The 27,343-nt window shown below is 47.0% G+C and overlaps 1 protein-coding gene across 1 annotated transcript in view; it reads left to right on the forward strand.

Annotated features, from left to right (window-relative positions):
* The window catches only part of KCTD10 (potassium channel tetramerization domain containing 10), a 31,464-nt gene that overhangs the window by 298 nt on the left and 3,823 nt on the right, over window positions 1-27,343 (forward strand). The window contains exons 2-6 of the mRNA XM_007448224.1: window positions 7,158-7,371; window positions 15,837-16,006; window positions 18,600-18,686; window positions 19,010-19,062; window positions 20,356-20,551. Of these exons, the coding sequence (XP_007448286.1) occupies window positions 7,158-7,371; window positions 15,837-16,006; window positions 18,600-18,686; window positions 19,010-19,062; window positions 20,356-20,551 (720 nt within the window). The remainder of the gene's footprint in view (window positions 1-7,157; window positions 7,372-15,836; window positions 16,007-18,599; window positions 18,687-19,009; window positions 19,063-20,355; window positions 20,552-27,343) is intronic.

A 27,343-nucleotide genomic window follows, 5' to 3' on the forward strand; every position in this document is an offset into this window, starting at 1 on the left:
TGTGTGGGTGTGTGTGTGTGTGGGTGTGTGTGTGTGTGTGTGTGTGTGTGTGTGTGTGTAGGGGAGTGCTGTCCCTGGCTGTTGGGGGATCCTGGAAAGGGCATTTGGGCTTGTGGAGTAGATATGTGCATGGATGAGTAGGGGGTGCAGTCTCTGAGACTTCAGCGCTGGTCGGAAATGAGAATTGGTGATTTTAAAGAGAACAAAGAGATGTCACTGAAGATGGACATCTGGAGTGGAAAATGAGGATTTGGGCAGGGTTGTGAAGGAGAATGGGTAGTTTATGAGAGGGCGAGGTGAGATTCCTTGGAGCGGAGTGTTCGGGGTTTTTGGAAGTTATACTAGAGTCGCTGGGTTTCGGTGAAGTGGGGACGAGGCTTACAAGTGCGTCTGAACACACGGGCCAGTGGAGCGGAGGAAAGAAACCGAGGGAGCCCGCCAGTGGGCGTGCGCTCGGTGCTGGGAACTCCGCGGAGGTATGATGCCAGGATCCTGAGGTCAGGGTACCTTCGCCACGGAATCCAGCGCCTTAATTGGCGCCTGGGTACCTATCTAGTAACCTGCGTCGAGACCCGGGGTGGTCACACCTAAGGAGCTGGGGGTGGCTCACACTCGTATCTTCTAGCTGTGGGAAGTTTCTCTGTGCTTGGAATCCTTCAAGGGTCTGTTCTTGAATAGCCCTTTTTCCCTGGGTGGGAATGACCACAAAGTTCAGCCCAGACCCTCTTTTTACTTGTTTGCCCCAAGTGTTTAACCTGGCAAGTGCAGTCTTTAGGGAACACCGGCCCCAAGGCCAACGTTGAAGAAAAAAATGGTTCAACCCATATCTGACTTTGAACAGCTCCATTTTGTGCAAAGTAAGTTCCACTTGAGGGAGAGAAGTCATTAAAGCAGTGGTTCTCAAACTGTGGTCCCCAGACCAGCAGCATCACCTGGGAACTTGTTAGAAATGGCCAGGTTTTCTAGACCTACCAGACTACTGAGTCAGTCTGGGGGTGGGGACCAGCAATCTGTTTTAGCAAGCCCTGCAGGGGATGAGAGTGATGATTTCTTGATTTGGGCTCTGTAATGAGAGGTGCATGAGAGTGGGAGTCAGAGGATCCTAATAGTTCTGGTACTTACTTTTCTCCCCTTAAAAAACGGAGTGATGATAACGTTTTCCTCACTAGCCTGCTGAAAGAGGCCAATGGTTTGTGTGCACAACACAGGAAGAGAAAGTAATTCGGCAAAACTCTTGGAAATATCAGTGGCTGTCCTGTAAGTTTTGGATGCAAAATAATGCTACAGTTATGTGGTTGGTTGAATTTACTTTTTTTTCATAAATTTATTTATTATTTATTTTTGGCTGCATTGGGTCTTCATTGCTGTGCATGAGCTTTATCTAGTTGCGGTGAGCAGGGGCTACTCTTCGTTGTGGTGCGTGGTCTCTAGGTGCCCGGGCTTCGGTAGTTGTGGCACACAGGCTCAGTAGTTGTGGCGTACGGGCTTAGTTGCTCCGCGGCATGTGGAATCTTCCCGGACCAGGGCTCGAACCCGTGTCCCCTGCATTGGCAGGCGGATTCTTAACCACTGCGCCAGCAGGTAAGTCCCCTGGTTGAATTTAGTTTTGGAAATGGAACAGCAGACCTCTGAGTTGTAGAAGTGCCCTGATTTGGGGGGGAGGGGGAGTTTTATAATTAGCCTCAAGACAATGACTCTTAGCTAAAGAAACACCTGAGCTTTGTGGCTGCACATTAAAATCACCCGAAGAGCTTTTGAAACACTAGCTTCTGAGTTGCCGCGCCCTTCCCCAATTTGATTAATTGTTCTGGGTGAAGCCAAGGCATCACCACTTTTTAAGTGCACCCAGGTGATTCCAGTACAGCCAAGGCTGAGAAGCTCTGGCCTCAAGGACAACTTGAGCAAAACGGAAACTACACTAAATACTTAAACATTTATTCCTTGAGGGTTATTCTGAAGATTATGGCTTTAACTTCATTTTACAAGTTAGGAAGCTGAGACTTGGTGAAACCATTTGTCTGAACATCACACAGAACTGCAGGTTTAGGTTTGCTGAACTCTTATTCAGACCTTCCACACACATCAACACATACACACGCACACACACACGCACATACACACACACGCACATACACACACACGCACACACACATACACACACGGGCGCACCCACACACGCGGGAGACAGTTCTACAGAGAGAGGTAGAGGAAACTTCGAAGGGTGAGGGATTTGGTGCCTTTTTTCCTGTTGTACTTGCCTGGGTCTCCTTTCAAGTCAGAGGTTTTACCCCTTAGGCTGATTTTTATTTTTTAAGCATGCGCACAGTTGCTTCTTGTCTGTGTGCAGCCTGAAGCTGTGAAGCAGGGGCCTGCTTTTGTTTCCGATTTGGTTTGTTTTTCTGTGTGGTCAGAAATTCATAGGGCTTATAGAGCCAGAGGTTGGGGAGCTTCTCCAAGACCAGGAAGTTAAATGTAGGCTGATTGGAGTGGGGGGACACAGAACTTTTAGAACAGCCGGTTGAAATCTTGGCTGCACATTGGAATCACCTAGGGAGTTGGAATTCTAAAGTGCTCTTGCCTAGCCACACCCCCAGACCAATTGCATCAGAATTTCCCAGAGTAGCGCCCAGGCATCAGGATTTTTTTTAAAGCGGAGAGCCGCTGTTTAGGATCAGCAACAGTACGCTCAGGGAAGGTGGGAAAGAGAAGCCTGGACTTACTTGTCTAACTGGAATAATTGATTCCAGTAGAATTGAGTAGAATCAGCGACCAGTACTGCAGGTGTTCGTCACCTCTGTTTCTTGTGGCCAGTTGTGCTCTCTCCTGCCTCACCTCCCCAGCCTCATTAAGGATGAAACAAAGGCAGGATCCCAGCAGGGATGGCTGAGGAGGCCTCCGAAGAGAGGTTTGCTGTGAGAGGCTCATTGTCTACTGCTTTGTGTCCTCTGCTCCCTGTGCCTCAGGCTTAGGGATGAGCACAGCCAGAATCTTTTTTCCAAGGGCCTCTGCTAGTATTGAAGTGACTGACCTTTGGAAGGGTGGGCTCTGGAAAGGTTCAGGGCTTTCTCTGTCTACTGGGAAGTCTCAAGCTAGATCAGGATGGTTTCTGCCTTTCTCTCTTAGTGATTCTCGGTCGAATGTCAGTAGACCTGGAAATGGACTTAAAAGAGAAGATAATTTGAGACTTGGAGCGCATTCCCAGATCATTGTAGTTTGAGTGCTTTGTGTTGCTCTGAGGCAGGGACTGGGCTGAGTGGTCTCTGGGACATCGCAGCCCTGGAAGGTGTGCCCGCTGTCCCCACTCGCTAGACGGGACTAGACTCAGACAGCTGGTAAGTGGCAGGGCTTGGGGCCGAAACTCAGGTCTGACTTCCAAACCCAAGCCCTCCTGTTGTTCTTTCAGAGCTTTTTTATACTTTCTGAAGAATGGGGGGTGGGGCCCCCTTTCTTAATTTCTGTGTCATAGCTCTGTATATACCAAGCATGACCATTGATAAAACCATGGGCTTGGGCCAGGCAGGACTTGCCCACGTCCTTCACTCGCTTCTTATCAAGACACCTCCATCACCAGTGCACTTGGAGAAGTGACTGATTGTCTGTGGGCTGAGGTATCCAAATCCACAAAATGAAGATAGTGATAACTGTCTTCCAGCATTGTTTGGATTTAAATGGTAGTATGTGGTGATAGAAATTAAAACAGTGGTATCTCCTGGAAGGGAGGAGTGGGAAAGGGTCAGGGAGGGGCTTTCTGGAGTGATGGAAGTGTTCTCTATCTTGATTTGAGTAGGGGCTACATAGATGGCATAAGTTGACCCAAACTCATCAAACTCTACACTTAAAATACACTTTAGTGTATGCAAATTATCTTTAAAAAGGTAAGGAGGGGCTTCCCTGGTGGCGCAGTGGTTGAGAGTCCGCCTGCCCATGCAGGGGACACAGGTTCGTGCCCCGGTCTGGGAAGATCCCACATGCCACGGAGCAGCTGGGCCCGTGAGCCATGGCCACTGAGGCTGCGCGTCTGGAGGCTGTGCTCGGCAATGGGAGAGGCCACAACAGTGAGAGGCCCGTGTACCGCAAAGAATAAAAAGGTATTGGAAAGCAAAAAAAGTACAGCACGTAAAATTATTCTTTATAACTTTTTTTGTCTGTTTCACGGTAAGTGCCTTACAAAACGCCATACCATTTCCCAAAAAAATATTTATTTTTGTATAAATTTAGATCTGAAATGGGTGCTTAAAAAAGTATTTCTGTTTGGGGGCAAATTTCCTTAACTAACTCCCCCCCAAAAAAACTCCCAATCCATAATTATAAGCTTTTCTTTCCCCCCTGCTCCAGGTCTTCAGAGTTTTCTGAAACTCTTAACTCCCATAAGCCATTTCTGTCATCAAATGGACAACGTGTCTTTCTGGGGGAAATGGTTGGTCATAACTGTTAGTGGCAGGTCTCTGAGGACTGATTTCACAGGAAAGCTAGGAGGGAGGCATCACTGCTTCCTCTTGGCCTCTGTCTTTTGTGTTTGGCATCAGGCCACAGAGACCCCAGGTGAGCTAAGCCTGAGCTTTTGAAAACTTAACCTTGTGATGTTTTCACTTGGTGAACGAAGCAGGAACAGTTTCTTGAGAAAACACCTTTCTCTCCAGGAGGCCATTCTTCGTCTGTGTCATTCTGCAGTGCCCTGACGACAGTGGGTTCCCCAGTGGGTGATTTCCAGGCCATTCTTTTGAGGGGATGGAGGTCAAGCTAGTTGGCCATTGCCTCTAGTATCACTGGTGGATGGCAGGTTGCCACCCGTTAGTCCCTTAGCCCATTTAAAAAATAACACTTGTGGGGACTTTCCTGTTGGCGCAGTGCTTAAGAATCCACCTGCCAATGCAGGGGACTTGGGTTCGAGCCCTGGTCCGGGAATATCTCACATGTCACAGAGCAACTAAGCTCGTGTGCCACAACTACTGAGCCTGCACTCTAGAGCTCGCAAGCCACAACTACTGAGGCCCGTTTGCCACAACTAATGAAGCCTGTGTGCCTAGAGCCTGTGTTCACAACGAGAGGGCACCGCAGTGAGAAGCCTGCGCACAAGGAAGAGTAGCCCCCACTCACCTCAACTAGAGAAAGCCTGTGCGCAGCAACGAAGACCCAAAGCAGCCAAAAAATAAATAAATGAACAAATTAAAAATGAATAAATAAATTCTAAAAAAAAATAACAGTTGTGTTTTACCAGCTATAAATGTAATATGTGTTTATTGTGGGAGGACTGAAAAAGAAAAGCATAAAGAATAAAAAAAAACAGTCCTTTTTCAGTCCAGGGTATAGTTTTAAAGGTTTTGTGTTGTCAGTGCCCTCCAGCTGAAACCACCAAGAGTATGTCTATAGTCATAGTTGGGTTTGTTTCCTTGGTGCATTGAGGGAGAACTGTGGAGAGTCTCAGAAAGAGGACTCAGGCTTCTGGTGGGTGATTGTGGGAAGGACTCAGGGAAGTGGGGCTTTGCTCTGTGTTGAATGCTGCCGGAAAACAGGGCTAATTCTGGGATTGGGTCTTAGTAATTCCTCACTTGAAGGTGGGAAGGATGGAATGGGGCTCTAATTGGTAAAGAAGCAGCCATGACCCTTATTGGTCATTTTTGGGGGGACAATGTCCTTGTTTTTGTCTGTGTTCAGACATTACGGAGTGGCCTTGCTTGTGTCTTGATGCATCAGCCGCCGAGTTGCCTTGTCTGCTGGTGTTGTGCTGTGAAGTCATTCACATTCTGTGGGAACCCCAAGGCCTCGGCCTGAGTGCTGGGCCAGCTCGTGGCCAGCAGGGGCTGCCTTCTCAGTGCTGTGCTCCAGATCCAGTGAAGACTCAGCCACTCTTAGAATCTTCAGATTGTTCCCTATTCAAGAAAAGTTTTCTACTGGGAGTCTGCGATTAGCAGTTGTAAACTATTGTATATAGGATGGATAAACAAGGTCCTACTGGATAGCATGGGCAGCTATATTCAGTATCCTATGATAAACCATAATGGAAAACAATATTAAAAAAATGTGTGTATAACTGAGCCACTTTGCTGTACAGCAGAGATGGGCACAACATTGTAAATCAGCTAGACTTCAATTAAAAAAAAATAAAATTTGGGAAAAAAGAAAAGTTTTCTTTGCATACACACATGCCAGGTACCAGTCTCCTTTCCTACATCTGCTTAGATCAGACACTGCATCCATTTCTCTTACGGGGATGTACATGGTCACTGGCAGTGCTCTTTAGGGAGACTGAGCAGATCTTGCTGTTTGGGGGAGCACTAGTACAGGAAGTCTCCATTTTGCAATAACTTGCTTCCAAGAGTTTTTATGTCTTTTGTTGAGTACTTAGAAACACTTTTTCCCTGTAAGGGAATGGTAGTTGAGACCCTGCTCAATTTCCTGAAAGCTTGTTTCATGGGTAATTCAACTGAAAAGTGGCACTTTTAGCTGTTCCATTGTGCATAGCAGTAAGGAAACGGGACCTTGGCAGTGCTTTCGGCCACTTTAGGATACAGACAGGGTGTTCATTTATACGGGTAGTGGGTACAAAGGAAGTCCTTGTAATGCAAGACTTAGTGGCAAACTGGTACTTGCAGGGTCAGCAGTGAAGCCAGTGTATGAGGCTGTCTGCTTGGAGTTTGGGGCAGGTTGGGGAGTGCATGCTCCTCCCCATGGGGCAGCCGACGCCCCAGCTCCCACCACTGGTTCCCCTGCTGGCCTAGTTGGCCTCTGATTTTTGTTTGTTTGTTTTGTTTTTTTGCGGTACGCGGGCCTCTCACTGCTGTGGCCTCTCCCATTGCGGAGCACAGGCTCAGGACGCGCAGGCTCAGCAGCCATGGCTCACGGGCCCAGCCGCTCTGCGGCATGTGGGATCTTCCCAGACCGGGGCACGAACCCACGTCCCCTGCATCAGCAGGCGGACTCCCAACCACTGCGCCACCAGGGAAGCCCTGGCCTCTGATTTTAAGGGAAGCCAGAAACTCAGATTTTCCTGTGAATTCTCCCGAGTTGTCAACGCTGGGAGCAAACTTTGTTTTCAATGCAGTATACACTTGGACTAAGCAGAACACATCTGGAGGCCAGCTGCAGCACACTGGCTGAAAAAAGTAAATCAAGCCTGGTGCTGTGACCCTAGCGCCCCTGTGTTTGTCCCCTGGCAGGAAGAGATGTCAGGAGAAAGTGTGGTGAGCTCAGCGGTGCCAGCAGCTGCAACCCGCACCACTTCGTTCAAGGGCACGAGCCCCAGCTCCAAGTACGTGAAGCTGAACGTGGGTGGAGCCCTGTACTACACCACCATGCAGACGCTGACCAAGCAGGACACCATGCTGAAGGCCATGTTCAGCGGGCGCATGGAGGTGCTCACGGATAGTGAAGGTAAGCCCAGCCTCCGGGGCCTGGGATGTGCTTGTGGTTGAGGGCTTCCTTCCAGTTCAGAAAACCAACGTGAAACAGGCAGTGTCCACAGGCCCAGGTTTCCTGTTGTGCTCAGTGTTACTGGGCGTGCAGGGAGCCTTGAGAGTGAGTAACAGGGAGACTGGATCTAATCGTGGGGGAGGGGGAGGTGGTCAAGGAGGGCTTCCCTGAGGAGGTGACACCTAAGCTGAGAGCTGAAGATGAGTAGGAGTCAGCGGGATGGGGGGTCATAATCTTGACTTAGCTGTTGATTTGCAGTGTGACTTTGAGAAAGTCCCTTCCCTGCCCCAGGCATCAGCTATGTACAGTGGACGCTGGACTGGCTGCCCTGGTTGTCTCTCTTCCCATTCTCTCGGTCATGATCCTGTGATGTCAGAGTGAAACTCAAGTGTGACAGAGGTTGGAGCGTTTTCTCTGGACCATTGTCCTCCTAGGATGGGGTCCTGATAAAAGACTCACAAACCTGGATTTTCAAGTCTCAGCTCCCCATTTTCTTGTCTGGTGACCCTAATCAAGTTGTTTAGCCTGTCGTTGTCTCATTTCTCCATCTGGCAAACGGGCACAATGACACCCACCCCAGGGGTACTGCTGGCCCATAGTAAGCATTCAATATATGTATATTTAATGCGTGGGTTTTTTGTTTTTGTTTTTGTTTGTTTTTAGTTGCGGCATGGGAACTTAGTTGTGGCATACGGACTTCTTAGTTGCGGCATGCGAGCTTCTTAGTTGCGGCATGCATGCGGGATCTAGTTCCCTGACCAGGGATCGAACCCGGGCCCCCTGCATTGGGAGCGTGGAGTCTTACCTACTGGACCACCAGGGAAGTCCCCAGTGTGTGGGTTTTTTTTTCTTTTTGTGGAAAGGCATGTTAATGAAGGGCAAAGGATTGTTTAAAATGGTCCTACTTCCCATACCTACTTCCACCCACCTGGAACACTCAGACCCCTGCAAGAGGGAGTATCCTTCCTTGGCTGGGTTTATGGGGCAGGTCACATGAGGTGTAAAGATGGCCCCATCCTTCATTCCTTGGCCTGAGCTTGCTTGAGACCAGGCCAGACCACAGCTTGGCTTGACCCTACCTTACCTGTTTCCGAGGCTGGCCTCTGTGCTGATGCCCCTGCCTTTCTCGAGATGGTAGTTCCTGGAAGAGTGGCGAGTTTTGACACAGGGGGTGGAATTGGGGGCTCTGGGCCTGGTGTGCACAGCGTATTCTCCTGTCCTAAGAGGGCCACACCCTGGACTGTCAGCTAGTGGGGGCGTCTCCCTCTGTGTCCTGGAGAAGCCAGGCTGCTGGGGGACCTGCAGTCCCACTTCCCTGGGCTCCCCACAAACTCGGGTTTCTGGCCCAGCAGCAGGTGAATGAGGTCAGAGCCCCAGAGCTGCCTCCGTGCCCCACCCAGAAAACGCCAGGGTTTTTATGAGTAGGAGGATCCCCTCTGCTGAGCCGCACCCAGCATGGCCCGGGAGTATTTGTGGAAATCAAAACAATAGCACCCCAGCTGCTGAAGGAAGTGGACCTTATCTGAGACCCCAGGATTGTTGTGGCCTTTCTTCCGCCCTGCCCAGTCTCTGGCAGGGCTCAGGAAAAGCGGCTGGCTCGCTTCCAAGGCAAAGTGGAAGCTGTGTCTCCTTGAGAGCCCTCACCTTGGTGGCTTGATGCCATGTCACAAAGGAGACAGAGTCCACAAGCTTTCCCATCCCCCAACTGGGAGACGCACGAGAGTGGAACCAGTGGGCCTGCGCAGGCTTCTAAACAGCTGCCAGAGGACGTCCTTTCTCGGTGCTCCGTGGAAAGCCCAGCATCTCCAGGGAAGCAGTGCTGCCTTTGACACTCCGAACCTCAGCTGTTTCCACTTCACAGAACTCCAGCCCCCTTCAAGTCATCATGAAAAGCTCACAGTATGGCCTTTTATGGGTTTTGTTTCATTTAAGGCTCACCTTAACCCTTTAAGGGGTGGCTGCTGTTGTTACCAATTGCTAAGTGAGAAATCCACATCTCAGAGAGGTGAAATGCTTTTTCAAAAGCTACAGGGCTGGAAATGATGAAGCTACTGAACCCAGGACTTGCTGGCTCTTACTGTCTGTTGTGCGTGGTTTGATGTGGGCCCAGCCCTAGACCCGGTCGTCTGAGTGTGGCAGCCTTATGGTCCAACCACCAGCTTAGAGATGAAGCCCTTTTGGGATGTCAGGCTGAGTGTCTGGTCTTCCAGCCAGCGCTGTGCTGGGAGAGCAATCCTGTTGGCCCCTGGGGAGTACACTGCCCAGCCTGACCCGTGGCCTAAGCACACCCTTGGATCTACAAAACGTGGTAGACTTTCTTTATCTCACAGCTTCACCCTGGCCTTCAGGCAGGAAGCTTGTCGGCGGCAGTGAAGTTTGCCACAAACAGGCCCAAATGCCAAGTGCGGCTTACCCAGGCGAGTGAAGCCATCAGGACGGCATGCTGGTTAAAGAGCAAGGGCTCTGAAGATACTGAACAGTATATGCATTGTGTTGCTAGAAATCTGTACAGGATACCTGAGAAGCTGGTTGCTTCTGGGGAGGGGACCTGGGGTCCTGGGTGGGTGGCAGACTCTCTTGCACCTTCTGCCTGCCTGAGTTGTATACCGTGTGCACGTAATTCCTCAACAGAGAGGAACGTGGGTGTTGGAGGTGGACTTGGATTTGAGTCCTGCTCTGTCCCATGGTAGCTGTCCCAGCTAACCACTATGGAGCAGTTTCCACGTATTGGGCATTGTGCTCATACAGGCTCATTTGCTGTTCACTGGTGATGTGACACTGGGCGAGTGACTTTTTCTCTGAGCCTCTTTCCTCATTTCAAAGTTGCAAATGATAGTGCTTTTCGGGGTTGTCATGGGGATTACATGAGGACATTAGAAAGCCCTTGACAGAATGCCTCGCACTTGGGGAGACTCAGTAAATGGGGGCTGTCTGTTATTGCTTTAGTCCTGCCTGCGCTGGGGTGTAGAGGGGGTGGGGCTGTGTGGAAGGGTCTCAGCACGCTGGGGAGAAGTGTGGGAAGCTGGGGAGTACACTGCCTTGGCCTTGTGGGATGAGGGTGTTGCAGTCTCACGTTCCCCCTACAGGGGTCGCTCTTCTGAGACGACACGGTGGCAGTGATCAGGCCTTCCCCAGACTCCTCCCCGGAAAGGTTCAGTTCCTGCAGTGCTAGAATTTCTCCCGGAGCCCTTGTCATTATCGTCATTGGTGGGTGGATTTATGTGGCACCTTTTGTAACACGACTTCTGTTCGGCCCTCACCTGTAGCTGCCTGCCTCATCCCTGTTGCTTGTAGTACTTTCCCGCCTTAAATGGTGTCTGGTCTCTGGCTAATGTTTTTGGAGTAAGGAAGTCTATAAACTAGATCAGAGAAGAGAGTCATTCATCTAATTAGCAGTAGGCGTTCCCTAGAAAACCAGTGGGTCAGTGTAATAAGCAGTGTAATAAGCAGTGTAATGCAGTACCCGTTTCCCTGAGCTCTCCAGGCCTCCTGCCTTATGCAAAATTCTGAAATAAGTTGAAAGCGTTTAAACTGCATAATGTAACAAACTCCCCTGTGCCCCGACTCAGACAAGGACTAAAACATTACCTGGACCCATGGGGCTTCTCTTTACCCTCTCTGCCTCTCTCCCTTCCAGCGATGACCTCTAAGTAGCTTGGCTGTGGGGTCACTGGGGTGGATTTCAGTCTTTGCTGCACAGAGTCACCCTGAGAGCTAAACCTTGATGCCTGTTGTCCCCCCCCCCCCCCCCGCCCACACTCCTCAGCCAGATGTAACTGGACAGGATGTGGTGGGCATTAGGACTTTAAGAGCTCGCCGTGGGATTCTAATGCGTGGCCAGGGCTGAGAACCACTGGTGTGGGGCTTTGCATGAATTACTGTTACTACAACTGTTTGTGTCTGTAACCACTGTATAGTTGGTGCATTTTTAAACATCATATAAACGGTGTTACGTGTTATAGCTTGTACGTAGCTCTTTAGCTTTTGCTTTAGTGAGCATTATGCCTGTGAGATTGATCCATGAAGAAACAGCTCTAGTTGACACATTTCCCTGAAGTAGAGCGTTCCATGCAGTTTATGGATCCATGTTCTGTGATGGTTATTTAGGCTGTTGCCAGCGTTCACTGTTAGGAATATTATCATTCTCCAACACTCTCCCAGTGCGTGTGTGGGCTCTGCTTCCCAACCTTTGCCACATCGTCGCACACCCAGAAAATAATATATTTACTTTGGTGAATGAAGAAGCTCTGGGGTCCCCAGGCCCCAGCCAACCCCCCCCCCCCCCCCACCTCCCCCACTGGTAACCATAAGTTCATTCTGCTATATTTAAAATAAATAACCCCCCCCCCCCCCCCCCCCACCGCTGCACCGCCCAGGGCCCACAGCATTAAGGTCCTACCCACCATTGGGAGCTCTGCCCTGGAGTTGACTCCCAAGAGGGGAGTTGGAGATCATATCCTCGGCTTGATTAGGTATTAGCGGTTGTGTCAGTTATCCTCCCCACAGGGGTCTGAATTTTTGCCAACACTGGGCACCTGTCATTGTTTACTTACTGCCAATCTGATGGTTATGATGCAGTACTTTGTTGTTTTATTTAGCATTTCCTAATTTCCAGTGCATTGAGTGACTTATGTTTATTGGCCATTGTGTTTCATCATTTAGCTGCCGGACAGTATCTTTACACATTTTCCCGTTTTCCTTTTTTCTTTCTTTGTAGAAGTGTGTATTCTGGATCATATTTCTTTGTGGTCTTATGTTGTAAATATCTTCTCCCAGTCTGATTTGTTGACTTTGATACCTCGAAGTTTTTACATTATTTTTTACATTTAGGTCTTTGATCTATTTCAGTCAGTGGTGCTCAACCAGAGATGATTTTTGACCCTCAGGGACACTTGGCAATATCCAGAGACATTTCTGGGTGTCACATTTTGGGTGTGGAAATGCTATTGGGTGGAGGCCAGGGATGCTGCTACATACCCTATGGAGAGTCTCTCCATAACAAAGAATTACCCGGTCTAAAGTGTCAGTAGTGCTGAGGCAGAGAAACCCTGCCCTAGAGATTCTGATTTAGGAATGAGGCTACTTCCAAGAGTCTGAATTTGTAACAAGGACCCAAGTACCTTAGGCAACTTATGAACAGGCAAGTTTGGGGACCATAAAAATCTAAATAACTTAGTATGGAGGAGAGGTCAGTGAAAGCTCCCTGGAGGAGGTGGGGGAGGGAAGGAGAGAGGAAGTACCTGGTCTGCTGGCGGGGCTGGGAAGGGGGCAAGCCCGGCGGTCCAGTCCCCCGTCTCTGAGCCAAGCCTCCTCCCAGGCACCCCCAAAACCACGCAGACCCCCTTCCTGGGGGCTGGAACATTCCGCCTCTGGATGCCGCTGCCACTCCTGTCTGTCCTCCAGTGATGATGACATATGTAAAGGGCTCACTATCAGAGACCTATTTGATGGCTGCTGGCAGACCCGGCATTGTGCTCTGTGCTTCCTGTACATTCTCTCATCTTACCTTTATGCCAGCCCAGGGAGGAACCATTTTTAGAACAGGAAACCGTCGGACAGAGAGGTTAAGTGAGACACCAACGTCATCCAGCAAGTAGGTGCAGAGCTGGGTTTCCAGTACAGGCCTGTGCTGCCTCACTCAACCCGTCCCAGAGCCTCCGGGTCTACACCCCTCACTCTTCTTTCCAGCCCTGCCGAAGGGGCCAGGGAGCCCAGGTCACCCTGACCTGGCTTGGCTTCCCTTAGCTTGTCTATATGCTGGGGACTGGAGCTGACTGTTTCAAAGGGATTGATTCCTGCTTTGAAAGCAACTAAAATATTTTGAAGTCAAAATGCTAATTGAAACCTCATGGAGAGTGAGCCTGGCTCTGTTCTTTTTTTTTGCCCTTATTTGTCCAAAGTATGATTCCTTCACCACAAGCATTTCCTGACAGCATTCTTGAGCCAGAGCCCAGTGTCACGGTCCGCCTGTTCGTTTATGGAAACTCTGGACTGTCACTTGGGTAATTGATTTCAGGGGCCCTCGTTCTTTCTGAGTGGCTGTGTTGTCCACGCATCAAAGGCAGACGAGGACATTTTCTTCCCAGCGCAGCTGGTTGGAATTTGTTGCCCTTTCTCCCAAAGACTGAGGTTCTATGTGTCTTCTCAATTTCGTATGATGAAAAGAGTTTTCCTGCGAGTTCCTTGCTTGTTCTTTGTGGTTTAGTTCTGCCTCCCCAACTTGGGAGTGTCCCTGAACCTCTCTGAGCCTCTGTTTTCATCTGAGGAAAATGCAGGGGAATGAGCCTCCATCAACAAGAACTGTTGGGAAGATAATACGGTCTTTCCATACCTTGTCGACTTGCTGGAAGGAGAGCACTTGATCCACAGTAACAACAGGGGTCACAAGCTGGTGGCCAGCAGGCCCTGTTTTGGCTGCCCTGTGGTGGGTTAATGACAGGTTTAAAAAAAAAATCAGTTTACTGTTCTTTGGAAGTCGGGAGATTTCACAGGGAAATCTGCATTTTTGGCTTCTCCTGGAACATCAGGGGCTCTCTCAGCCCTGGGCTTCATTCCTGCCTGGCCAGTTTTGGCTGGAGTGGGAAGAACCCCCTTGGGGGGCGGGGACGGGGCGAGGCAGGGCCTGGGCTGTGGTCTGCCCTGCCCACCCGCACTTGGTTATCCTGTGTGCTCAAGGCCCCTGTAGGCATCTGAGCTGCAGAACAGATACTGAGTCCGCACTTCGTTGTCTCAGCTGGAGAAAGGAGTGGGAACATAATGTCCAGTGGGCGCTGTCCAGGTGACAGGATTTACCACACCTGTGAAGGCCTCGTCCTTCCTCGGATGCAGGGTCTGACTCCAGGCCACACATTTGCTTTGTGTTTGCCGAGATTGGAGATTAACTTCTTGCTGTACTCAGGAAGCCATAGCAGCGTGGAAGTGCCACGCAGAAGGCTCTGGAGGGACAAGACGGGACCTTTAACCAAAGGCCCAGGAACCGTGGACTGAGGAGTAGTTGCAAAGCGGAACGTGGAAATGGCCTCATCGTCAACTCTCCTGGTGATGGCGGCAAAGAACACTAACTAGTGCACTAGAACACCTGAGCACACTTGGCAGGGCTGGACTCGGGGGAGGCGGGCCAACTTGTGACCGGACGTGAAAAGGTGCCTTGGCTGCCCTTGGCCTCCATTGGCCTCTGCTGCCGATCCAGGGCCCGGAGTCTGAGGAGGATTTGGAAAGACATAGTGGTCTTAGGAGTGGAAACCTGGCTCTTTTCCCAAACTGAGGGAAAGCAGGGGCAGAGAATGAGTGATTCCTGTGTGAACCTCCTAACTTCCCTGGGCGCTGGCGTTTCCTCACCTGCAGCGCGCAGCAGGAGACTTGGGGCCCCCTTCCCAGGGTGACCCTGCTTATCGGGAAGGCCGGGACTTCTCCGTCTGTCTAGCTTCACATTTTCTCTTGAGATGTACTTGGTCTTCACTTCATCCCTGCTTCCCCTTCTGGTACCTCCTCCTCCCCTTCCCAGGCTCCAGTCCTCTTTCCTCTTCCCAGTAGCATTTGCATTTCAGCGGAGGAATTTCGAGAAGCCGCATAGCGGCCCTGCAGACCAGGGCCAGGACTGGAGACCGGAGAAGACACTGAGAAGCTGCAGGACTCGCCTTGTCCCCACCCACAAGGCACGATTTCGCACTGTGCCTGGTTCTGGTCAGCAGCTGGGATGTGTTTCTTTATCTCATGAATGCCAGTGCCATCTCCCCAAGTTAGACTGAACTGCTTGAGGGCAGGGTCTGGCTGGTCACTATTTTATCTCTGATCGCTGTCGTTAGCCACTAAACACTTGTTTGGGCGGTTACGGATGGAATTTTCTGTGGTGGTGCTGGTGAGTGCCTGGGGGTCACCCTTGGGAGTCAGATGTCACAGCCTGCAGCAGTGAGCCGTCTGCTTCCTTAGAAATGGCTCTGTTATTTGGGAGTCTGAAAAAAAAAAAAGCGTTGTTGTAAAAGGGAATAGATATTTTCACATCAGAAGCCTTTCCCCTGTCAATGGGATGTGCTCATTTGGACCCATTTTATCCAGGTGTGGGGTAGGCCCTCTTGCGATATTCTTAACATAGGGATTTTTGAGGTACTTTAGGAACATGCTTTTAGGTCCCAGGGGCCGTGGACTTCCCTGGCAGTCCAGTGGTTAAGACTCCGTGCTTCCTTTGCAGGGGGCACCGGTTCAGTCCTTCCTTCGGTGTGGCCAAAAAGTTAAAAATAAATAAATAAAATAAAGGAGCCCGAACCAGTGAGTCTGGGGTGTGCTTGTCTGCAGCCAGCAGGGCCTGGTCAGCCCTTTGCTGGTAGCTGGGCAGGTGGGGCCGCAACCGTCTCTGTGGTCCTGCTCTCCCTGGAGGTAGTGGGAGCCAAGAGACACCCCAGCTCTCTACCCCCCTCCTCCCACCGCAGGCTGGATCCTCATTGACCGGTGTGGGAAGCACTTTGGTACCATACTCAACTACCTTCGTGACGGGGCGGTCCCCCTGCCTGAGAGCCGCCGGGAGATCGAGGAGCTGCTGGCAGAAGCCAAGTACTACCTGGTCCAGGGCCTGGTGGAAGAGTGCCAGGCAGCCCTGCAAGTAGGTATCACCCTTTCTCCCCGTGTGGGCGGGGGGAGCCCCAGACTTATCTGGCTTTCTCATTGTCCGCCTCCCTCATTGAGCTGTTGTGAGAGTTAATGAGTTGACCCCGGAGCTGCTCCCCTCTGGCCTGCGCGACCCCCGAGAGGCTTCCCTGTGATGCTGAGGCCACCTGACTGCTCTCTGGCTTATTTCAGCTCCCATGGTGTTGGGTCCTCTCCCTGTGTGCATTGTAACCCTTCAGTACCGAGCCATGGGGTGTAAAACCTGATCCTTTTTCTGAACTCATTGGGAGACTTATTCGCATCCCACAAGTCATTGTTGAGAGCCCAGCGTAATCTCTACAGACAGACACCCCTCACTCCTCAGCTGGAGCTGGGGAAGGACTGCTGGGGTCAAATCTAGGGACAGTAAAATTCCTACAAAACCAGAACACTTCTAGATGTAGCCAGCAGCCATTTATTTCAAGGCAAGTTAAGACATGGCAGAGAATCAGAACCCCTTTGCGTTGTCCTAGGAATTGGATCTACAAAGGTGAGGCTCTTGGGTGGCTCTCCACTGGGACAGTACCCACAATGCCAGTCTGCCTGAGGAACTGTTATTTGCACACACCACCCCTGCTGCTACTGCGAGTCTGTGAACTCCCTGTAAATCTAACTGAATGTTGTAGCTTTTACTTTGTTATTTTTTATTTCATTTGTATGTTTATTAAAGTAACGCATGTAAAGCGTTTACCAAGTCAAGTTAGTATTGTAAGCTAGGTTGATGTCAAAAACACTACCATACGCCTTCCACCCACTCCCACCCCTGCAGCAGCCTCTTTTAATTCTTGCAACAGTTCTTTACTCACCTATTTCTTATACTATTTATTGAGTTTTCAGTTTACCACATTATCTACTGGCGCTTCTGTAGAAAATTAAAATTTAGCTCATGCACCACCCCAGCCACTACCAAACTTGCCTGCACATATTCCTTCTCCCAGTATAGTTTATCACAGTTTTGATTAAATCTGTACTCAGAGTTTACGTTGAGTCATGTAAATATTGTTAACAGTTGAGCCACAGGGTATACAGTGATTATTTCCTTTCTCGTGTAACTTTTCAGTTTGCCAGAATCAGTGATTGCTTGTCTTTTGTTTGCTTGGTTTTCTAAGCACACATCCCTAATTCAGCCCTAAATTCTCAGAAACTTCAGTCTCCTTCTGGTATGTTCAGACACATCAGGGAATCTCTGTTTCATCTTTGTCTTAGAGACATGCCCTCTGGGTTCCTTTTTGTGGTTTCTGTTAGTCTGAGATTAAACCTCCGGGACTGACCTCCTAGTTTCTGTCACCCTTATCCTTCTATTTTCTCAGAGGGTTTTTTCAGTTTTATCTTTTCAACACTTCTATTGAATTTTTCATTTCTGCTATCGTATTTCTGACTCCCGAGAGCCTTTTCTAGTTCTCCGAGTGCTTTTTTATATAGCATGCTGATCTTGTTTCATGGGATGTGATATCTGCTCTCATCTGTCTAATGGTACTATTTGAAGTTTTCTTTCTGCTGCCTTCATTGTGTGACTCCTCCTCTTACTTTTTCTCTTTGTTTTGGTTTCAGTCTCATATTTGAGAGGCTTTCCGGGTATAATCTGATGGTCCTTGTCTGTTGAAATTCAAGAGTAAAGGCTCTGAAACACTGTATGTATTGTCCAGTGGGCTTCAGTGGCAGATGATAAGACTGGCTTTTTCAGTGGGAACTCTCAATGTCCGAATCTGTAAGCCTTTTTTTTTTTGGACAGGTGGTTCCCTGTAGAGGAATCCTCCACTCTCTTGCCTGCTGGGTATAAGCCCAACTGGCTGCCTTCTGAGATCTGAGTAGGAGAAGGGGCTGGGGTGGGGGTAGGGCTGACCATTTAGTGTGTAGATGGTTCACTTAATCTCCCGTTTTCAGAATAGCATCTCAGCCCTGTCCTCTCCTGTACAAACTGCTCCAGGAAAGTGGACTTTTCTCCTGCCCGGCTGGGGTAGGGGATCCATCTGGAGGTCTCACCAGTGCTTCTGCCGACTAGCAAGCAACCCTCTGCTCTTGCCCTGAGCGCACCAGCCTTCACAGCTGTGGATTCTTTCCCATCTGCCAACTTAGGCTTCAGCGTTCTCCTCCTTGGTTATCACTCACTTGAGACCTGCTTTCCAGACTTGAGTTTTTGACATCTTTTGTCTGCTGACCTCGCTTTTCCCATTCTTTCTCTCCTTATGGGCTTATAATTCCTCTGCAGTCCTTGCAGTGGGGTTCTAGGAGCTTTGATGCAATCATATTTCATCTGCCATGTTTAGGGTTTATTTTTGAGTGGCTTCCTGGGCTGTGAAATGTGTCATTGTTGTTAGTATTTATATGCCAAGCACCTTGGCATATAACGGTCCTGGCCGAAGAGCGGGTTCACTGGAGAACCCCACTCCTGGTCGTCCCCCATCCTGCTTCACTGAGAATCCTCCTCTCTTCCCAGCCACGGCTGCCCCATCTCCCCTCGCCAGAGTCCATCTTTGCCCGGCAGGCCAGCTTAAACAGTTCAATGCTGGGCAGGCCTCCCAGGCTGAAAGCATGTTTTGTTCCAGCAGAACAAAGATACTTATGAGCCTTTCTGCAAAGTTCCTGTCATCACCTCATCCAAGGAAGAACAGAAACTTATAGCGACTTCAAATAAGGTATGGTGGAGGCAACCTTGTGGCATTTCTTTTGCTACCAAAAGTGGTGGAGGTTATTCTGAGTAAGTTTTGGAATAAAAATGTGCGAAATTGCCTGGGCAAGGCCTGAGAAGGGGTCAGGAATGGGAGAGTATAGCTCATCTTTTGTTTCTCCTGGTGCTGGCTCACGCAGTCTCCCTCTCCAGCCCCACCCCAGCCAGCAGGCTATGCTTACCTGCCTCTTCAGGCGGATGGCAGGGCTCCAGCGCTGTGGGAAGCCGGTGGTCCTTCGCACCTGCACTCCAAGTGACTCTCTTCTTCCTTTTTTTTAAAACAACCCACAGCCAGCCGTGAAGTTGCTCTACAACAGAAGTAACAACAAATACTCGTATACCAGGTAAGGTGTTGGCCAGAAAAGACATCTGCGCTCAAACCAGCCAGGCCCAGCTCCCCTCGTTCCCTTCAGATGAGGGTGGCCTTTTTGCACCTCTAGAATGCCCAGATGGATCGATAGATATGAAATCAAATTCACACATACCATAAAATTCACCGTTTAAAAATACACACAGTTCAGTGTTTTTTAGTATATTCAGAGTTGTGCAACCATCACCACTTACCTAATTCTGGGCCATTTTCATCACCTCAGAAGGAAACCTATACCTGTTAGCAGTCACTCTCCATGTCCCCCTACCCTCTTATCTCCCCCAGCCCTAGGCAACCACTATTTTGCTTTCTGTTTCTATGGATTTGCCTACACCGGACATTTCATATATGTAGAATCTTATAATATGTTGCTTTTTGTGTCTGGCTTCTTTCCCTTAGCATAACGTTTTCAAGGTTCATCCATGTTGTAGCACGCATCAGTACTTCATTCATTTTATGGCTGAAAAATACTCCATTGTTCAGACAGACTACATTTTGTTTGTCCATTCATCAGTTGATGGACAATTACGGTTGTTGCCACCTCCTGGCCGTTAGGAATAATGCTGCTGTGGACATGCATGTACACATACATGTTTTCATTTCTCTCGGGTGGATACCTAGGAGTGCAAATTGCTGGGTCATATGGTAACTCTACGTTTAATCACTTGAGGACCTGCCAAACTGTTTTCCAAAGTGACTACGCCATTTTATGTTCCCACTAGCAATATATACAGGTTTCTAGAATGCCTTTTGGCTCTTGTGAACATGTGGCTCTAAATCAGGAACTTATGGGTTGTAGGGGTATTAGATGAAGTTACTCAAGACCCATAAATGGGCCCAGGATAAAAAGTCTCCCTCGGGCAGGTCGCTCAGCCTCTCGTGTGGCTCGGTGGGGCTCTCCTCCATGTCCGCCACCTGATGCCTCTGCCCGCAGACCCCGTGGTTTCAGCACTTCATTTCTGGCTGTGGCACAGCAGGGCGTCCACCCTAGCTCGCTGGTGAGGAGCGCAGACTTAGAGGCCAGAGCTGTCTTTTTGAGGCTCAGCTCTGCCATTTATTAGTTTTTGGCTTCAGGCAGTCCCCTAATTTCTCTGACCCTTGCTTTCCTTTGAGCTTTGGGGACTGTAGTGCCTTCTTCACGGGCTTACTGTGAGGTTGAAAAGGGATGGTAGAGATAATGGGCCCAGTGTGTGGAAACACTCACCCACTAGTGGTGGCTGTTAACACCAGCTTGTAATCAATCACCTTATCAAATGCTCTTTTGCAGCAATTCTGACGACAATATGTTGAAGAACATCGAACTGTTTGATAAGCTGTCCCTGCGCTTTAATGGAAGGGTCCTGTTCATAAAGGATGTCATTGGGGACGAAATCTGCTGCTGGTCCTTCTACGGCCAGGGCCGCAAGATCGCTGAAGTCTGCTGTACCTCTATTGTCTACGCCACCGAGAAGAAACAGACCAAGGTAAGGGCCTCCAGAGGACGGTTCTGAGTGGCTAGTCTGAAATCTGTATTTGAAAAACTTCCCTTTCTCCTTGAGCAAAATACACTTCAAGAGGGAAAGGCTCTAAAAATGCTTTCCTTGACTCATGACTGCTCATTGTTCAAACATTCATTCTCTTTTGGGCCCTGGAAAGATCCAAATGTAGGCTTGGAAAAACAGAGTGGCGTTTCCTTTCTGACACCCAGTAAGTATAGACAGTCATACTGCTCATGGGTTCCTTTTCCGTAAAGGTTGATTCAGACGGGTCCTTGTACCCGTGTGTACCCTGCTGCCTGCGTTTTCTCCTCTGTCATCAACAATCTGACCCCACCTGTGCCAGCTCCTTGCCGTCTTCTGCTCGACGCTATTTCCCACCACACTGGCCCCATCCATCTCACTCATCAGGAGCAGTGCTGCCTTCAAGGTCTTGACCTTGGCCTTCTAGTCGTGAGCTACTACTTCCTTGTCATCTGTCCTCCTCTTACCCACCGACTTGGGCAGCCCTCCACCCTCACGGGGCCCTCTCAGCACTCCTCGTGCATCTGGGTGGCTTCTTCCCAGCATGTGACTCCCTGACTGATCTGGACTCTGGACCCACTTTTATGTCATCCTCTGCAAACCAGTGGACCTGACCTCTCCCTTGGCTTCTGTCCCTGTGCTGTTTTGCAAAGCTAAATCATGCTGCAAAGTGTGGATAGAGATCTGGTCCACTGTTAATTGATATTCGCTCCCTTTAGGTTTCTGCTTGCCTACCCTCCTCCTTAGGCTATGTGACTGGGTTGTTTTTTGCCTTTTCCTCCCTTCTTTTTTTTCTTTTTATTGAAGTAAAATAAAAAGTTGATTTATAATGTTGTGTTAATTGCTGTACAGCAGAGTGACTCAGTTATACATATATACATTCTTTTTCACATTCTTTTCCATTATGGTTTATCACAGGATATTAAATATAGTTCCCTGTGCTCTACAGTAGGACCTTGTTGTTTATCCATCCTATATATACCAGTTTGCATCTGCTAATCCCAAACTCCCAATCCATCCCTCTCCCATTCTATTCTCTGTGTCTATGATTCTGTTTCATAGATAGGTTCATTTGTGTCATAATTTAGATTCCACATATAAGTGATATCATATGGTATCTGTCTCTCTCTTTCTGACCTACTTCACTTAGTATGATAATCTCTAGTTGCATACATGTTGCTGCAAATGGCATTCTCTCTTTTTTATGGTTGAATAGTAGTCCATTGTATATATATACCACATCTTCTTTATCCATTCATCTGTTGATGGACATTTAGGTTGTTTCCATGTCATGGCTATTGTGAATAGTGCTGCTATGAACATAGGGGTGCATGTATCTTTTTTTGAATTATAGTTTTGTCTGGGTATATGCCCGGAGATTGCAGGATCATATGGTAATTCTGTTTTTAGTTTTCTGAGGAAAACCTCTACACTGTTTTCCACAGTGGCTGCACCAACTTACATTCCTACCAACAGTGTAGGAGTGTTCCCTTTTCTCCACACCCTCTCCAGCATTTGTTATTTGTAGATATTTTTCTTTTTTTTGAAGGCATTTTATTTAATTTTTTTGTGTTTAATTTTTAAATTTTTATTTTATATTGGAGTATAGTTGATTAACAATGTTGTGTAGACTTTTTAATGATGGCCATTCTGACTGGTGTGAGAATGTAGTTCATTGTAGTTTTGATTTGCATTTCTCTAATATTTAGTGATGTTGAGTATCTTTTCTTATGCCCATTGTCCTTCGGTATTCTTTGGAGAAATGTCTCTAGGTTTTCTGCCCATTTTGCGATTGGTATCTTTGTTTTTTTGTGTTGTATGAGCTGTTTGTATATTTTGGAAATTAAGCCCTTGTTGGTCGCATTATTTGCAAATATTTTCTCCCATCCTGTAGGTTGTCTTTTCGTTTTGTTTATGGTTTCCTTTACTGTGCAAAAGCTTGTAAGTTTGATTAGGTCCCATTTGTTTATTTTTGTTTTTATTTCTATTGCCTTGGGAGACTGACCTAAGAAAACATTGGTATGGTTTATGTCAGAGAATGTTTTGCCTATGATCTTTTCTAGGAGGTTTATGGTGTCATATCTTACGTTTAAGTCTTTTAGCCACTTTGAGTTTATTTTTTTGTGAGGTGAGAGGGTGTGTTCTAACTTCATTGATTTACATGTGGCTTTCTAATTTTCCCAACACCACTTGCTGAAGAGACTTTTTCCCATTGTATATTCTTGCCTCCTTTGTTGAAGATCAATTGACTGTAGGTGTGTGGGTTTATTTCTGGGCTCTCTGTACTGTTCCATCGATCCATATGTCTGTTTCTGTGCCAATACCACACTGTTTTGATTACTGTAGCTTCGTAGTATTATCTGAAGTCTGAGATGGTTATGCCCCCTGCTTTGTTCTTTTTCTTCAGGATTGCTTTGGCAATTCTGGGTCTTTTATGGTTCCATGTGAATTTTAGGACTATTTGCTCTAGTTGTGTGAAAAATGTCATGGGTGATTTGATAGGGATCATGTTAAATCTGTAGATTGCTTTAGGTAATATGGCCATTTTAACAATATTAATTCTTCCAACCCAGGAGCATGGGATATCTTTCCATTTCTTTGAATCATCTTCAGTTTCCTTTATTAACGTTTTATAGTTCTCAGCATATAAGTCTTTCACCTCCTTGGTGAGGTTTATTCCTAAGTATTTTATTTGGGGGGGTTGCGATTTTAAAAGGTATTGATCTTTTTACATTCCCTTTCTGATACTTCGTTGTTGGTGTGAAGAAATGTAACCAATTTCTGTATGTTAATCTTGTGTCCTGCTACCTTGCTGAATTCATTTACCAGTTCTAGTAGTTTTTGTGTGGAGTCCTTAGGGTTTTTCTGTATATAGTATTATATCATCTAAATATAATGACAGTTTTACCTCTTCCCTTCCAATTTGGATACCTTTTTTTTTTTTCTTATCTGATTACTGTGGCTAGGACTTCCAATACTATGTTGAATAGAAGTGGTTACAGTGGGCATCCTTGTTCTAGATTTTAGCAGGAAGGCTTTCAGCTTTTCACCATTGAGTATTATATTGGCTGTGGGTTTGTCATAAATAGCTTTTAATATTTAGAGATATGTCCCCTCTATACCCACTTTGGTAAGAGTTTTTATCATGAATGGATGTTGCATTTTTGTTAAAAAGCCTTTTCTGCGTCTATTGAGGTGATCATGTGGTTTTTGTCTTTTATTTTGTTTATGTGGTGTATCATGTTGATTTGCATATGTTGAACCATCCTTATGAATTTGGTATGAATCCCACTTGGTTGTGATGTATGATCTTTTTTATGTGTTGTTGGATTTGGTTTGCTAATATTTTGTTGAGAATTTTTGCACCTATACCATCAAAGATATTGGCCTGTAATTTTCTTCTTTGGTGGTGTCTTTGTCTGGTTTTGGTATCAGAGTGATGGTGGCTTCATAGAATGTCCTTGGGAATGTTCCCTCCTCTTCAGTTTTTTGGAAGAGTTTGAGAAGGATAGGTATAAGTTCTTGTTTGTATGTTTGGTAGAATTTGCCTGTGAAACTGTCTGGTTCTGGACTGTTGTTTGTAGGGAGTTTTTAAATTATAGATTCTATTTCAGTTCTATTGATTGGTCTGTTCAAATTATCTATTTCTTCTTGATTCAATTTTGGTGGGCTGTATGTTTCTAGAAACTTGTCCATTTCTTCTAGGTTGTTGAATTTGTTGGCATATAATTGTTCTTATTATTCCCTTATGTTTTTTTGTATTCCTGTGGTATCAGCTGTTATGTCTCCTTTTTCATTTCTAATTTGTTTGAGTTCTCTTTTCTTCTTCGTGAGCTTGGCCAGAGGTTTATCAATCTTGTTTATCCTTTCAAAGAACCAGCTCTTGGTTTTATTAATTTTTTTATGTTGTTTTTTAAATCTCTATTTATTTCCCCTCTGATCTTTATTATTTCCTTCCTTCTGGTGACTAGGTTTTGTTTTTTCTTCTTTTTCTAATTCTTTTAAGTGGTAGGTTAGGTTGTTTATTTGAGATTTTTCTCGTTTTTTTTTGAGGAAGACCTGTATCTATGAAGTCCCCTATAAGAACTGCTTTTGCTGCATCCCATAGATTTTGTATGGTTGTGTTTTCATTGTCACTTGTCTCAAGGTATTTTTTAATTTCCTCTTTGATTTCATCATTGACCCATTGGTTTTTCAGTAGCATGTTGTTTAGTCTCCATGTAATTTTTTTTTTCTCATTTCTTTTTCTGTGGCTAATTTCTAGTTTCATGCTGTTGTGTCAGAAAAGATGCTTGAGATAATTTCTGTACTCCTAAATTTGTTGAGGCTTGTTTTGTGCCCTAGTATGTGGGTCAATCCTAGAGAATGTTCCATGTGCACTTGAAAAGAATGTGTATTCTGGTTTTTGGGGATGTAATGTCATGAAAATATCAATTAAGTCTAACTGTTCTATTGTATCATTTAGTATTTCTGTTGCCTTATTGAGTCTCTGTCTGGAAGATCTGTCCATTGATGTGAGTGGGGTGGTAAAGTCTCCTACTGTTGGGTTGGCCAAAATGTTCATTCAGGTTTTCCTGAAAGATGTTACAGAAAAACCCAAACGAACTTTTTGGCCAACCCACTATTGTATTCCTGTCAGTTTTCTCCCTTTATGTCTATTAGTATTTGTTTTATGTATTTGGGTGCTCTTATGTTAGGTGCATATATGTTGATGAGTATAAAATCCTTTTCTTGTATTGATCCTTTTATCATTATATAGTGTCCTTCTTTATCTTTCTTTATGGGCTTTAGTTTAAAGTCTGTTTTTTGTTTGTTTGTTTGGTTTGTTTTTTGGGGGGTACACGGGCCTCTCACTGTTGTGGCCTCTCCCGTTGCGGAGAACAAGCTCCGGACATGCAGGCTCAGCGGCCATGGCTCACGGACCCAGCCTCTCCACGGCATGTGGGATCTTCCTGGACCGGGGCACAAACCCGTGTCCCCTGCATCAGCAGGCAGACTCTCAACCATTGCGCCACCAGGGAAGCCCTGTTTTGTCTGATATTAGTATTGCGACCCCCACTTTCTTGTCACTTCCGTTTGCGTGAAATATCTTTTTCCATCTCTTCACTTTCAGTCTGTGTGTGTCCTTTGCCTTGAAGTGGGTCTCTTGTAGGCAGCGTATTGTAGGCTCTTGTTTTTTTTTTTTGTTTTTTTTTTGTTTTTTTGCTGTACGCGGGCCTCTCACTGTTGTGGCCTCTCCCGCTGTGGAGCACAGGCTCCGGACGCGCAGGCTCAGTGGCCATGGCTCACGGGCCTAGCCGCTTTGCGGCATGTGGGATCTTCCTGGACCGGGGTGCAAACCCGTGTCCCCTGCATTGGCAGGCGGACGCTCAACCACTGCGCCACCAGGGAAGCCCCGGCTCTTGTTTTTTTAATCCAGTCTGCCACTCTGTGTCTTTTGACTGGAGCATTTAGTCCATTGACATTTAGGGTAATTGTTGATAGATGTGTATTTATTGCCATTTTAAACTTTGTTTTCCTGTTGTTTTATATTCTTTGTCCCTTTTTCTTTTTGTTTTTCCTTTTGTGGCTTGATGATATTCTTTTGCATCATACTTATGTTCTTTTCGGTTTTTGTGAATCTATTGTATGTTTTTGATTTGTGGTCACCCTGTTTTTCAAGTATGTTAAGCCCTTCCTATATATATTTGCCTTAGACTGCTGGTCATATAGGGTCAAACACATTCTAGGGGGAAAATTTTACATTTTCTTACTCTCCTCCCCAACATTTTGTGATTCTCATGTCCTTTTACATCTTCGTGTTTATCCCTTTGCTGTTCATTGTGGTTATCATCACTTTCGCAGAAAATCTTTTGATTTTTTTTTTTTTTTTTTTTTTAATCTGCGTAGTGGCTTTTTTTTTTTTGGCTGTGTTGAGTCTTTGTTGCTTTCTCATGGGCTCCCTCTAGTTGCGGCGATTGGGGGTTACTCTTTGTTGCGGTGCGCGGGCTTCTCATTGCGGTGGCTTCTCTTGTTGTGGAGTATGGGCTTTAGGCGTGGGGGCATCAGTAGTTGTGGCACGTGGGCTCAGTAGTTGTGGCTTTCAAGCTCTAGAGCACAGGCTCAGTATTTGTGGCGCATGGGCTTAGTTCTCCACGGCATGTGGGATCTTCCCGGGCCAGGGCTCAAACCCGTGTCCCCTGCATTGGCAGGCGGATTCTCAACCACTGTGTCACTGGGGAAGCAGTGATTTTAAGTGATTTATTTTCCAATTGTGATTTTCTCTTTCCTATAGATTTTTACTTCTTTTCTATTTAGAGAAGACCTTTCAATATTTCCTTTAGGATAGGTTTAGTATTGCTATGTTCTTTTAGTTTTTCTTGTCTGAGATTCTCTCTCCTTCTATTCTAAGTGATAGTCTTACTGGGTAGAGTATCTTAGGTTGCAGATTTTTTCCCTTTTAGAACTTTCAATATATCTTGCCACTCCCTTCTGGCCTGCAACATTTCTGTAGAGAAATCAGCTGATAGTCTTATGGCGGGGGGGTGGGGGTTCCCTTGTAATTAACTCTGTTTTCCTCTTGCTGCCTTTAGAATCCTCTCTTTAACTTTTGCCATTTTTATTATAATACGTCTTGGTGTAGGTCTTTTGGGGTTTATCTTGTTTGGGACCCTTGAGCTTCCGGTACCTGGGTATGTTTCTTTCTTTAGGTTTGGGAAGTTTTCAGCCATAATTTCCTCAAATACATTTTCTATCCCCTTTACTCTACTCTTTCGC

This window comes from Lipotes vexillifer, unplaced genomic scaffold, assembly GCF_000442215.2.
Source record: "Lipotes vexillifer unplaced genomic scaffold, Lipotes_vexillifer_v1.1 scaffold236, whole genome shotgun sequence".
Taxonomy (NCBI): domain Eukaryota; kingdom Metazoa; phylum Chordata; class Mammalia; order Artiodactyla; family Lipotidae; genus Lipotes; species Lipotes vexillifer.